The 15,261-nt window shown below is 40.7% G+C and overlaps 1 protein-coding gene across 1 annotated transcript; it reads right to left on the bottom strand.

Annotated features, from left to right (window-relative positions):
* Window positions 1–12,285: 12,285 nt before the first annotated feature.
* Window positions 12,286–15,009, bottom strand: LOC147899960 (uncharacterized). Its single transcript, XM_087377541.1, has 2 exons — window positions 13,674–15,009; window positions 12,286–13,073 (listed from the first exon to the last, which is right to left on the bottom strand). Exons 1-2 carry the CDS (start codon window positions 14,948–14,950, stop codon window positions 12,566–12,568), a joined length of 1,785 nt encoding a protein of 594 aa, XP_087233667.1. The 5' UTR covers window positions 14,951–15,009; the 3' UTR covers window positions 12,286–12,565.
* Window positions 15,010–15,261: the final 252 nt, after the last annotated feature.

Below are 15,261 nucleotides of genomic sequence, written 5' to 3' on the forward strand. Positions count from 1 at the left end.
CTCTCACGAAAGGAAGAGAGAGAGAGAGAGAGAGAGAGAGAGAGAGAGAGAGAGAGAGGGGGGGGGGAGGGGAAGGGGAAGAGAGAGGTGAGGAAAGGAAAAGGGGGAGAGGAAAGGGGAGGAGAGGTCTCTTGCACTGCCACCATAGCAAGAGGAAAGGAGAGAGGAGAAATGATTTTTTAAAAATAAATTTAATTTGATAAGAGGAGAGGGAAGGGGGGGAGTTGCGCTATCGCGGTAAGGGGGAAAAAAAAGAACTTGTGTTACTACAGCCCCTTGCATTGCTGCAGCAGTGAAATGAGGGTGGGGAGGCATGGGAGAAGAGTAGAATTTACAAGACCAAATCTTCTCTAAAAATATTTGGCCACAAGGTCTAATCTTTTTGTCCTCTTGTCCCATGATGGATCCCTCATGGTGGTGTCCAAACTTGTCCTTAAGGATGGCCTCAGCATATTGTGTAGAATTTTTGACATTGTGGCCAAATCTCTTGAGAGAAGCACTCTCATAAAGAGTAGGCCACCAGACCAAAGCTTCTTTATGAAGATTTGACCATAAGGCCAAATCTTTTGGCCACAAGGTCAAATCTTTTCCGCAACTTGTCCAATGATGGAATCCCTCATGGAGGTGTCTAAACATGTCCTTTGAGGATGAGCTCATAAATAGGATATGCAAAAAAAATTATCTTTTGGCCAAATCTCTTGGAGAAAATGCTGTCAAGAAGAGTAGTTCAAAAGACCAAACCTTGTCCATAAAGATTTAGCCACAAGGCTAAATCTTTTACTCCCAAAATATTTATCCAAAAGATATAATATTTTCCTCATCTTGTCCCATGATGGAGTCTTTCATATGGGAGTCCAAACCTATCCTTCAGGAAGGACCTCATGAACATAATGTGCAAAATTTTAAACCTTGTGTACAAATCTCTTGGAGTAAACATTGTCAAGAAGAGTAGTTTACAAGACAACTTTCTCCATAAATATTTGGCCACAAGGTTTGTCTATTCCTCATCTTTTTCCATGATGGAATCCCTCATGGGGGTGTCCAAACATGTCCTTTAGGAAGGACCTCATGAACATGATGTGCAAAAGTTTTCACCTTGTGGCCAAATCTCTTAGGGAGGACACCGTCACTCAAGAAGAGTAGTTCAAAGGCCAAACCTTCTTTGTAAAGATTTGGCCATAAGGTCTAGTATTTTCCTCATCATATCCCATGATGGAATGGCTGGCATGGGGGTGTCCAAACTTGTCTTTCAAGGATGGCCTCATGAATACAATGTGTAGAATTTTTTATCTTGCTGCCAAACCTCTTGGGAGAAACAATCTCATAAAAAGTATGCCACAAGACCGAACCTTCTCCTTAAAGATTAATCACAAGGATAAATCTATTTTTGCCACAAAAGATTTGGTCGTAGCAATGATAAATCTTTCCATCAACTTGTCCCATGATGGAATCCCTCATGGGGGTGTCCAAAACTATCCTTCATGGATGACCTCATGAATAGGATGTGTAAAAAATTTGACCTTGTGGCCAAAATTTTGACCTTGTGGTCTCAAAAGATTTGGCCACAAGATCAAATATTTTCCTTGTAGTGTCTCATGATGGAATACCTCATGGGGGTGGCCAAACCTATCTTTTAGGGTTGACCTCATGAACAAGATGTGCAAAATTTTTAACCTTGTGTCCAAATCTCTTGAGGAAAACATCGACAGATAGAGAGTAGGCCATAAGGCCAAACCTTCTCCATAAAGATTAAACCACAAGTCAAATCTTTTCCTCATCTTATCTCATGATGGAATCTCCCATAAGGGTGTGCAAACTTATCCTTGAGGGATGACTTCATGAACATGATGTGCAAAAGTTTTGATCTTGTGTCCAAATCTTATGAGGGGAACACTCTCATTAAGAGTATGCCACAAGACCAAACCTTCTCCATAAATGTTTGGCTACAATGCCGAATCTTTTGGTCTCAAAAGGTTTGTACACAAGGTCAAATCTTTTCCTCATTTTAATAGGATGTAGAAATTTTTTGGCCTTTTGGCCAAATCTCTCGAGGGAAACACTCATCAAGATTTGTGAGGGTATCCAAATTTGTTCTTGAGGGATGACCTCATGAATAGGATGCAAAAATGTTTTGGCCTTGTGGCTAAATTTTTTGAGGGGAATACTCTTATAAAGATTTGGCCACAAGCTCAAACCTTCTCTAGTAATATTTGACCATAAGATAAAAATTTTGTAAAAATATTATGGCAAAATATTCAAAATGTGAAAAACATTTCATCTTGTGGCCATGAAGAACATTTGATCTTGTGGCCAACTCCTTATGAGATTTTTAGATCTATTCTTGAAGGGTGTCCTCAAAGTGTGTGTGTGTGTGTGTGTGTGTGTATGTGTGTGTGTGTGTGTGTGTGTGTGTGTGAGAGAGAGAGAGAGAGAGAGAGAGAGAGAAAGAGAGAGATAATATTTTGTTTCCAATACTTGTTTGCTAATGGGAAGTTGCATGTATCTTGTAGGTATATATGTATGGTACCAAAGGTCTCATCAAAGGAGAGCCAAGTAATTGATGGTGTCACTGTGACACTGTGTATCAATGATACATTGATGTATATGATATTGGTGGGAAAATGTCACATAATGTTAACTTGTTTGTACTCAAGGATCCTTCCATGATTTTTGAGCATGTTGACATTGTGGATGAAGTTGTTGAAGGGATTGTGGGTAAGGAAGGAGTTTCTTGCAATGTGGTGAAATGAAGGGGAAGTACACTATATAAGCTTGATCCAACATTATTTGACTTCAAACAAATTAGTGATCATGAAGACTAGTCACTAAAGAAGATGGTGTGGAATGTGCAAGAGGACTTGCAACACACGAGGGCAAAGACATTTTGAAGGTCATTGTTGGAGAGCACATGAAATTGCACACTCAAAGCCAATGATTGGTCCTAGACATGCTGAATTTTTACCTCTTCAAATTGGTTGCAAAGTTCTAATGCTTGTTGATGTCGTGGCTCGGGGGGATCACTGTGCATAAACCCTCTATATCACGTGCATTCAAGGCCTATATTTAAAATCCCTTATCTATAAATTTTTCATTAATAAAATGTACCCCTTTTCTATACAAATCTGTAAAATTTTTCCAAAACTATTTTAAATAGTCCCTTATGTATATTTATTTCTGTAAATTTTAGAAATAAAAAATATCCTTCTGTTGAACTCACGTGATAGGGTTACATATGATGAGTGGCCCACCCGAGTGTCGTGGAACCAAGCCTTTGCTCCGTACCTTCCACCTTCCACTAACTTGTTCACACACTAGTTGAGAATCTCCTTGCACTTCAAGTTGCTTGACATGATGCTCTTGTGCCTTTTGTAGCCCAAAAATGAGTGCCAAGTACTCAGCTTGGTTGCATGTACTTGCAGGTGCAGACTTGCTATAACAATACTCCTTACCACCCGGTGAAGTGAGCTTCACACCCATGCTAGTAGCCTTGGTCGAAGGTTTGTAAGCTCCATCAAATTGAAGGATCCAAGATGTCATCACATCAAGACTAAAATTCAAACATCCCAAGTTTCTCGGTAGTCCAAGATAGGTAGAAGGAGAGGGTGGGGAGAATTCAACACTTGAGCCAAAGGTTAAACACCAAATAAACTTGCAATCCTTTGTTGATAGTTTATCTTTAGACAAAAAAGAATTACAACTTGAAGCTCGAAATGAGGCACAAAAGGTTGATTAGGTACAAATGGATTCCTTGGTTGAAAAATTATCAACCATAGCCGAGGCCTAGAAACCTTTGTAGTGAGATTGAGAATAAACCATTCAAAACGAGCTTATCCATAGGAATTAACAAGCAGATGCACCAAATCTCCCCCCAAGCTTGGGGAGCATCCCATCCTTCGATGAAGGAAACCCTTTTAATTACCTTCGAAGCAGCAAGTAGCTCGATCACTGCACAATGAGTAGAATTAAAATCAAAGTTCTCCCAGTGTATCAATAGTTCTTCACCTTGAACCAACCATAGTGTATCATGCCACCCGTTGTCTCCTTGAACAATGCACTGGACAATTAGTCGTTGAAGGTCGACATGAAGATCAAGAAAGAGATCTCACCAATTGGTAGCCGTAATGAGCGGAGGACCAGGCACCAAATCCTTAAACTCGTCGAGAAGTGACATAAATATCTGCCCTCCTCGTGTGGCATGTGTCCGTGAAGTGGACTTGGAAAAGTTCTGAATCAACGATCTACCAAGAGATGTGAATAGAGCATATGAAATGAAGTACTTTTTCTTTTTACAGCAAGAGTAAACTCCCCACGGTTAGAGAGTTATAGTTCCTGAGATTTCAATATATAAACAAAAATCATTACATTTTCATCACTTCCAACGATAAGTCTCCCTTTTGTGATAAGTCTCCCTTTTGTGAAGGGGGAGGTCTTGGGTTAAAATCCTACTCTTTAATAAAAAGAGAGGAGAGAAGAGGAGAAGGAGAAGAGATAGGAAGAAGAAGAAGAAGAAGAGAAGAGAGAGGGGGGCGCGGGATCTATTGTTACAATTTTGCAGAAACTCAGAAAAAGTGTCCGCGACTAGAAGAAGTAGGAGCTCAGAAAACTGTCACGAAGGTGAACACAGTAGACGCACGAAGCGAGAAAACTGTCCATGACTAGACAACACAGGAGCCCAGAAAACTGTCAGGCTGGTGAACACAGTAGACATGCAAAAAGCGAGAAAACTGTCTGCGACCAGAAGACGTAGGAGCCCAAAAAACTGTTGTGCGGGTGAACACAGTAGATGTGCAAATCGAATGCGCATGTAGGAACTCAGAAGGAGCATAGATGTTACAGTTCTACAGATACGACCGGTACGAGTAGAAGATTTATCGGCCAGAATATACGTAGGAACCATGAGCAGAAAGTAGGCAGACTGAAAGTCTAGATGCAGGGAGGTTTTGCAGTCGTAGGGATAAGGAAGGTACATAGTTTGGAGGTGCAAAAGTAGAGAATTGTGCACGGAAGAGGCTACAGAGCCGCACTCAGTCGTAGGAGTAACAAGTTTTACACCACTAGCAGTGGAGATTTTGATCCCAACAGCCACACCATTTCCATTAGCTGGAAAAGAAATCAGGACCAGAGGCTAGAGGCTAAGCATGGCGACGCTCGAGGACCATAGAGAAAAGGAGAACCTGAGGGCGAAACGTTATCATGGGAGGGGAAAAGGAATTAGAAGGGGAGGGAATGAAGAGGGAGACTATGACACAAGGGGAAAGGGAGAGGGGGAAGAGAAGCATGTACATGATGGGAGGAGGAATGTAAAGATGGAGACATCAAGGGAAGAGGACCATGCTTTATTTTGAAAGGAAGGGAAGGGAGAAATCAAAGTACTAGCTAGGTGGCTTTACAAGAATGAGCGTGTCTCATCAAGGAATAGCCCCCTCCTTTTATAGCCAAGAGAGGGCTCTCTCCCAATAAATGCATCCTCCCACATGTATGGTGTGTGTGGAAAAGTCTCCCATGTGGGCTAGGCGGTTACGTACTCTCAATTGTGTGCGACAACCCTTTGCCTCAGTTTTTCACATAAATCAAGCCCCATATCTCAAGTCTATGATCCTCCCTTGGTCTCTCCCCAATTTTATAATATGTTCAAACCTCTAGGAGGACAAGTGGAGGGTTGGCACAAGGAATCTTGCCACCTCCTCCTACTTTCTCCATTATTTAACTTGCTCTCTTGGACCTTCTATACCCCCCCACCATGAGCCTACCCTATATGGAGGAAATAACCTAATATAATCTCCATCTCCACCTATTTTATATTACTTCTTCCATGGACTTTGAGCCATATCTCACTAAATGTAGCCTAGGTGGAGGGGTGGCACATGGAGGAGCCATGCCACCTTACATTTTATAATATTACTACCATGGGTTATGTACATCACACCTTATGGGTCCTCTTATGTGGAAGGGTGGCACATGGTCATGCCCTACCACCTCAACCTTGGGCCCTATGCACACCATATTTTATTATACTATTGCCACACATACAAACACACACACATAGTAATGCCTTTTTCCTTAGACATTTATCCATAACAATACCTTACATACAAATAACAAATTGGATATTAGAAATATTAAAGTTTTTGTAGTGTTGTCTTGTACTCTTATCTATTTGAAATATTTTTATCTTGAATCTTTTACTAAATTGACTTGTATTCTTTACTATCTGCTTAAATTTTTGGCATAAAAATTTGATCATATGATTAGAGGTTTTCATGACAAAACATTTTGAGCACATGGTGAGATCTCTCTTCTCCCTCCCTCCCCCTCTGTTCATTTTCAAATCTCTATCTCTACCTCTCTCAGTCGCCCTTGCAAGATGTTCTCCATATAATCTCAAATCCTTGTAGCCAAATCTTTATGATGGCAAGATTTGTCCACACAATCACAAAGCATAGATAAGATTTTTCCAAAACAAACCTTGATGGAAGTGTAGGGAATAATAGATTTGATAATACGAAAATGATCATATAGAATTAGAAACAACATATTTGACCACATTACCAACTAATTAATACATCCTTTTCTTTCAACATGTGGATGTTGTCTATATCTCAATGTACATGTTAAACTAGCTCAAGAAGAAAATAAGATGGTTTGGTGAAATGCTTTTCTATGGATTGTGTTATTGCCTAATCCTTTGAAACCCATGTGAATTGGGTATTGATTTACATGCATTTGTACTGAAGGGGGTCTACACATGGAAATGGGCGAGTCTATATACTCAATATATCACTAGTCCAAAAACTTAGCCAAATTGTGTATTGTGTTGGATCTCAATCGTATACTTTTGCAACATTGCTTCTCAAAGTCAACGAGCTATGAAAGCTTATGCATGGGCAAACAATGGTTAGTACTTCTGCTAAGGTGCATGCAATTTTTTGATGGATTTTGGAGAACTTTGAAATTGGCATTTGGTCAATAGTTGTGCACAAGAATGTTATGGCAATCATTGAGTGTCTATAGGATCATGTAAAGAAGAATTACCTAGTTTTTTCATGGTGTGGACTAGGAACAATGCTACATATATAGGCTAGATAAGATGGGAGTAGAAGCAATGTTCAAGCCCTAGCACATGTTTGGAATTCATGGGTTGATATTTGCAAACATGACAAAACTATTCTCATAGATGATAATGCATGTAAAGGGTGTCTTACCCTACAACACATTGCATTTTTCTAACAATGTTCAATTGTGATCGTGAGGATTTGGTTTTCTTTGAAGAGCTACTACCCTTCTTTCTTCGTTCAGATGTAGCTGAGGATGTGCATGAGGTAATAACCTTTGATAGATATGGTCAACAAATGAATGGAATTTGGGCTCCCATTGTATCCCCATTGCATAAATTCAATGTATCCCATAATTGGGCACCCATTGTATCCCCATTGCATAAATTCAATTCTTGAATGGAATATAATTAACAGTAGGGAGATCATGAGAGGAATCATTCCTTCAACTATTTGTAACCTATGAGTTCTAATTGATAAGCTTTGTTGTTGTCACAAATTATGATAGAGTAAGCATTCCTTTAGCTTTTCTTTATCGTAAAGATGTGACTTCAATTAGGCATGAATTGTGAGAGTTGAATTGTTTATAAGCACCAGTCTTAATGAGTCACTTCATCCATTTTTTAAATTGTTTTGAGATCAGATGAAGTTTTTGTATTACTAGCACAAGGCTTAACATAGTAACAATTATCCATTACCAATTATTTGCATGAAGTTTGACCATGTAAGATCTGATTTGTCCATCTAGTGCTATAAATCCACTACATTTCTCCATTAAAATCATAAGATGTGCAAAATTTCAAAGCACATCTTAGAAAGATATCGATTGATATACTACCTTAGTTTATGTTTTGTATCTTTTGTATAGGAAAAATGTTTATTGGGGAATTTGGAAAATGTAAATTGGGACTTGGGAGATTCCCAAATTTCCCAATATGGTGTTCTTTCCCTCTCCCTCTCCCTCTCCCTCTCTCCCTCTCCCCTTTCTGTCCCCTTTCCCCCCCCCCCTTCTCTCTCTCTCTCTCTCTCTCTCTCTTTCTCTCTCTCTCTCTCTCTCTCTCCCCGTGGCAATGCAAGGGATTGTGCAATTGTTTTATTTTATTTTTATGCCACAGCGACAGCGTGAGAGCTTCCTTACCCCCCCCCTCTCTCTCTTCCTCAGTCCCTCTGCTTTCCCCCTCCATTCTATCTCTCTCCCCCTTCCTCTCCCTTTTACTTCTTTCGCTCTCTTTCCCCCTCCATCAAGATATGTCATTTGAAGGTGTGTGCTTAAAAAATGTTTGTAACTATTACAAGGTGTTTATTGGCACCATTATAAAGTTCTTTGAGATTATACCATTTTTTCTTTTTGAAACTTTGAAAGGTGTTTATTGGCACTGTTATTATCTCTTGGAGATTTTAGAGTTCAGAAACTCTGAAAGGTGTTTATTAACACCGTTATTGAGTCTTGGAGATTTTATAGGACTCTCATGGTAAATTAATCTCATGCATGGACCTTAACTATATATATATATATATATATATATATATATACATATATATATATATACATATACATATACATATATACATATACAATATATATACATATACATATATATATATATACGTATGTGCATAAATATGTACGCACACACACATACACACACACACACACACACACACACACACACACACACACACACACACACACACACACACACACACGTGTTGAGATATGGTGCCATGAGTACATAGATTAAAGGCTAAGGTATGGTATAGGAAAGAATTAAAGTAGCCACCCTAGGATGTGGACTACATGATGTGGAGATGTGGATCAAGGATATCCACAAGGATAAATGTGGATGAGACGATCCCACAAGTGTTGACTATTCTAAAGGCTCTCTCTATATAAGAAGCCTATCATGTATTGTTGAACACACACATTGCAATAGATTGAGTACTACCTACCGTATGTCTCTGTCATGGAGTTTCTTCTGTGGTTTGATCCCCCTTTATCTTTTGCTAATTCCATGTTGCACTAAGAGAGCACAATCCGCACTTTTGCATGGTATCAAGTTTAGTTGTCCTAGAATAGTTTTAGAGTGAGATTGATTCTAGTGATTTTCATAAACTTCTGTTCATTTCCACTGGAGAGGTTTCAATCACTAGGTCTCCTTTGAAATCCATTCTTCCCATGAGAAAACTACAAGAGAGGTTCATAGAGCGCATTCTTCCTATTCTCCTTGAAGATTTTTTTAGCATTTTGAGAGCAAGAACGGACTGCAAACACTGAAGCTTTGACGACACTCAGGCAACAGCACACAAAGCAACCATAAAAGGTGACACAAACACTTGATGAGGTCACGTCTGCCCTTTCTCGATGAGGTTTGGATAGCGCTGCAACTTTCTTTCTGACGCAAACATTGAAGAGCTTGGCACGGGATGGACATACTGTCATCTTCTCTATCAACCTAGCAGCGAGGTTTTTTGCTCTCTTTAACAACCTCTTCCTAATTTCGAGAGGCAAAACCATCTACTTTGGAGAGGCGCTCCATGCTCACGAGTTCTTTGCTCAAGAGGGTTTTTCGTGCCACCTAAGGCGTAACCCGTCGGACCTTTTCTATGCTGTGTCAATTCTGACTTCGACCAAGTCAAGCAGACTCTCAAGGGTTCCTTCAGGCATAGGGTAAGTTTAGGAGCTTTTTGCTACTTAGAAGCTCTCGGCATAGCTTCTACTGCCACGCCTCTCCAAAGCCAGCACCCACTGTAGAGCAGCTCACTATATGCTTGCTCTGAGCATCGTCTCCATGCTAAGCACCTCTAATCAGACTGCAAGGGATGTGCAAATGACATCCTTACACTGCCCATGCTCCCTCTATGCCAACCATCATTAACGCCTTCTTCAACATAGATAAGAGCTCTAACAATACATACTAGGAGCAAATAGCAGTGACTAGCCAAAGTATGGCTTGCACTCATGAAAAAACAAGCATAGAACGGCTTCAAAGATGCAGCCGCCTCCAATGACTATCAGCACCAAGTGGGGCTCAACAATTAGGAGTGTCCATTGCCCTACCAATAGACTCCTTATATGTGAGATGTTGTTAGGATTTCTTGACTCAAATGAGAACTCCAAGCCGCCTCTTCATCAACAACAAGATCAAGCAACAAGGCTCCAACGAAGAACCTGCAAGAGACGATGCAACACACAAACTCACGGCGAGCGGCTCTCATGAAAATTTCGCCACTATCATCGACGCAAATGCATAAACCTATCTACATTTTTCTAAGGTTAACCTTAAGACACGTGGCAGATAAGCAAGGCTGGTTAACATGACCTTGGTTAAGTTTATGGCCTTGGGTTAAGTTTCTAGTTGGATTAAGTTTACCATGGTTAGGTTTGTTTTACCTTAGGTTAACTCATTTGGGCCAAAATATTTCCTCATGGCATAGGGCCACCTCAACATAGTAACCCCTTACTAAGCACAGTGTGTGTGCAGCATATGAACCCCTATGCCACATAGGGCTCGTCTGCACAAAAACTTCGATAAGGCATAACTTGCAATCCAGGAGGAATTTGCACACGCTCCAAAAAGGAAAAGTGATCATCTTTTTGAGCTCTATGCGCTTGTCAAGTTAGAATCATTATATGCAATTAGACACTCCATTGAAGCAAAACAAAGCTCATGGTAAGACCTTTGCAACAAATGGAAAACTAGTGCATGCCAAAAGCACAAGTGCATGAGATGACCATAGCATAGAACATGGAATCCACACATAAAGAATTGAAAGAGCATGAAAAACAAAGTGTCACACATCAAGAAAAGAAGAGAATGCCATCAACATCAAGCATTGAGAAGCAACAACCTTGCCATGTTTAGCCCACACGTTTGTAAATCAAACCTAACCACCTGAGAGTAGCTATGAAAGCACCTAGGGGAGGTATTGACATGTCAATGCCACACTTGACCACCTTAAGTAGCAATGTATGCACTAAGGGGAGGTGATGGAATGTAATCTCATATCTGACCACCTTACAATAGCTAATTGATCATGACACCAAGGGGAGGTGTTGAGATATGATGCTATGAGCACATAGATTAAAGGCTAAGGTATGGTATAGGAAAGAATTAAAGCAGCCACCCTAGGATGTGGATTACATGATGTGGAGATGTGGATCAACAATATCCACAAGGAGAAAATTTGTGGATGAGAGGATCCCACAAGTGTTGACTATTTTAAAGGCTTTCTCTATATAAGAAGCCTATCATCTATTGTTTAACACACATTGCAATAGATTGAGTACTACCTATCGTATGTCTCTCTCAACACACACACACAGACACACACACACACACACACAGATTACCCATGGTATCAAATGATTTTTATTTATTGAAGTTATTAATAAGTTAAGAAAAGCCTAAACTTTTAATTGAGGATTCTTAAAAATAAAAATTTATACTAGGATTTTTGCAATATAGAGTATTGTAAGAATTACATTTCTTAGTTTTTGTATTATTAGTACAAAATGATAGTGTAAGTAAATAAACTCTTTATTTCAAAAGGATACTATCCTCTTTTGGTTTTGGAAGGATATTTTCATAAAGTAGATTTTTCCAATAGAAATTTAAGTTAAAAAATGAATCGGGACCATGTATCAGTCTATGTAAGAAGTTATGTTAATTTGAATCATAATTTTAGTTTTATTTACTATTGTTTCTTATCTTTTGGTGTAGCTTATCTATGTTATGCTTTTATAATTTTGATTTTATTTCCTTCCAAACACTCTTAAAAAATGCTTGTTTTTATGTTTTTATCTGTTTTTTAAAGAGTGAGTTTTCCCTTAAATTTATCCACAAACTAGTCCAAAAGTATCTATAAAAATAATTTTGTACATTGACAAGTTAAAAAAATGAAATACATGTTATGTGTTGAATTCAATAGACTCTGGAAGTACTCTATTAAAGTAGTATTAAAAACCCCATGCAATACTTATTCATATTTTCACTATCAAACACTTGAGAAAGGTGTATGTACAATGTTTCAATTGAAGCAAGATTTAATGTTTATTAGCTCATTATGGAGAGGACATCACCGATTTACACTTTGCAAATTTTATACTTTAGTAGTCCATATATGTGTGAAGGTGACCCATATAGTGTTGTAAATTTACGCAAACTTAGAGTTCAGTAGGTCCTTATTGAGCTTTACGTGACCATTCTAGAAAAAAGTCCAAATGAAGCGAGTAGGTAAAGGTTGAACATTGCATTACATGTGTAATGATAAGACTAGATACAACAAGGTGGTGGAACCACTATAGCCCTGCTATCTATGGTACTTGTCAACATGCATAACGTAGACCCAACGATAGGCTGAAGGAGAAGGTATGTGTCAATAGAGTGTAATGAAAGGTCTATAGGATATATAACTATTGAGTTCAATGCATATCCCAATTTTGAATTTAAGAACTCAAGCTTGACCGGCCAAGAAGAGTAGGATAATAATTCTATAGTAATTTTAAAATGCTTTTATGAGGTGACCAGAAACGAGTGCCAAGGGCGAGCTTCCTGGAGGGCATACGCCACACGATAGAGGGTGGCTTCTTGGAAATAGTCACCCACTAACATGAGGCTCACAGGGAAAGCCACTGCTTTTGTTTCTTGATCATCATTGGCTTCGGTCACCCCTTCCTTCATTGCAGCGACCATGCTGCCCCCCACTGGCACACTCACTGCTGGATGCCCTGTAATGTTGGTGGCCATCGTGTTAGCTACCATACCAAATGCTACATCACCATGCTTTGCCAATAGCTCCGCCGAAGCTCGCTCGTAGTCCTCTGTCGTGCTCAAATGCTCAGGCAACTTCTTCGGCCTGCATGGAATGGTGGGCATGATCAAAACCTCATGGCATAGCAAAGCAGCCTTGTAGCCATCGATGAGTTGCTGCTTGTAAGCCTCTCCCGCTTGTGTTGCCTCAGGGTGGTGTAACCGTAACCACTCGCCTACCAGTGCAGCTGTGCGGAAGGGGACACTCCAGCTGCAACAAAGATGCGCAGAGCACCATGTCAGATTTTGCAATTCATGTCCTCTTCATGTCACACGTATGGGTCAATATGTAGACTTATGTAATACTGTAGTTCTCTCTAGATAAATGGATGGACGGCTATTATGGTGTGTTATTGCATTCTATGCGAAATAACACAAGTTCTATCCTAGCAAACGGATTGATGCACGGGTGAGTGAACAACTCTCTTGCTAATACTTCAAATGCTTGCAAAGTCGCATCTTGCGTGTGGATTGCTTAGAAGTCAGATGCAAACTATATACAATGAACCTTTTCATTTTCACTTGTAAACAATATTTTCTCAATTTTATGAAATACTCAAAAGTTTAGGCAATTAAGTTATATTTTAGCCAAAAATCTGCAAATTCTCCATCCTTTCATACGCAATGATGCAGCGTGCTTGCTCATGTTGCTTATACTTATGCTTACAACGTATAAATTTGGTAGAGGTGATCCTCCCAAACACAATGACGCACTGTAATGAAAGCTAAAGTAATGCTGTGAAAGTAATTGTGAACTTGAATTCTGTTTTTCCTGTACCTACAAGGGAATTCACTTAGTTTGCTCACTTACCTCGCCACATTCGAAAGCAATCGATCTCGCAAGAACGCCCTGCGATTGCACTCCCTGCCCTGCTCGTCCACCCCCAACAGCTGCTCGTCCATCTCATCTTTCGCATAGAAAAGACTCTCCACAAACCTTTCCAGCACATACCAAGCCCAGATGCCGCACCCAGCTCTGTGTAGAGGCAGTGACACATTCTCCACCACTGCCCCCAGCTCCCCCAGGAGCTTTGCCGCTTCCTCTGACGCTGCTTTCACATCAGGTTCCATCGTAGGTGTCGTGAAACCTTCCTTCACAATCCCTATCCTCATGCCCCCTACGCCCCTCTTCAGCTCAGAACAGTAGTCTGCCTTTTTCATGTTCCTTGAGTGGGCGTTTGCTCTTTTATCCGCACCGTCCCATCCAGCTAACACACCCAACATCAACGCGTTGTCTTCTACTGTTCTTGTAATCGGCCCTGCGTGATCTATGGGACAATATAAGCTGTCAATAAGTGTGTAAGGCACTAAACCATAAGTGGGCTTACAAGCCACAACGCCGTTTACGGCACTCGGTATGCGACACGAGCCACCCTGGTCACACCCAATGGAAAGATCGGCTTCTCTTGCGGCAACCAAAACACCGCAGCCACTACTACTACCTCCCGCATGGTACTCCGGGTCAAGGGGATTACGAACAACGCCAGCAGAGGCCGTATGCGATGCACCGGAGAAGCACATGTACTCGCACTGTGCTTTGCCCACTATCGTAGCACCAGCAGCTAGGCAGCGAGTGACGAGAGGCGAATCTGCAAGGGGAGTGAAAGAGAATGGTGTGCCACACCACATAGGCATACCCCGGATAGGGATGTTGTCTTTAATAGCCACGAGCTTGCCCTTTAAAGGCAAATTAGAGGACTCAGTGATGGTGTCTTCGCTAGCATCCTGCTTCAAGTGACACCGCAGCGTCCATGCTCCATAAGGATTGTCCGCACAAGAGGCTGGCAACAGCGTGAAAGCGCGAGCTTCAGTGTTGCTGCAGCTATTTTCCTGTTGCCATGAATCATTCTGGTCTGTTGGATCAAACGCTTCAGCGTTGATGCCAGTTCCAGGTGCCCCCTCCGATGCATTGAGGCCGAACTTGAGCCCATTGCACAGGTTGAAGAAATCACATACTAATCGATGGTAAACAGGTACCTGGTGGGCAGGCAAGGCATAACCGAAGCTGGATATGGAGAGGGCAGCAATCTGTTGAGGAGTAGGCAGAGCAAATGCAAGGTCTAAGGGTTCGAGATGGGGAGCGTCCATGGAAGACGGACGTGCTGAAACGTGAGAGAAAGGAAGAGAACGAAGGTTTAGAGGATGCGTGCAAGGTGGTAATGTAAAGTAAGTCACGTCGCGGTTGCGTTGATTTCCTGGTGTTATCTGTAAAAGCATTGTCCATTGGACATGTTGTAGCTGTAATATCATTGTCAATTGGACAAGGAGTGTTTGGGCGATCCGTGTAAGCCCTTGGCATATTATGTGCTGTGTGCTATCGGCTGATTCATACGAAGGGAATATCACCCTGTCTGTTTAACATTTAGCGAAGAATTCTACAAACCGTTTACTTTAAGTTT

This window comes from Dipteris shenzhenensis, chromosome 7, assembly GCF_047967505.1.
Source record: "Dipteris shenzhenensis isolate YYH24624 ecotype China chromosome 7, Dip_SZ_1.0, whole genome shotgun sequence".
NCBI lineage: Eukaryota > Viridiplantae > Streptophyta > Polypodiopsida > Gleicheniales > Dipteridaceae > Dipteris > Dipteris shenzhenensis.

Coding starts and splice junctions, on each gene's coding strand:
- LOC147899960 (XM_087377541.1), bottom strand. CDS start 14,950: ATGGACGCTCCCCATCTCGAACCCTTAGACCTTGCATTTGCTCTGCCT. Junction 13,074..13,673: donor TTGCTTTCGAATGTGGCGAG/GTAAGTGAGCAA, acceptor TCTTTGTTGCAG/CTGGAGTGTCCCCTTCCGCA.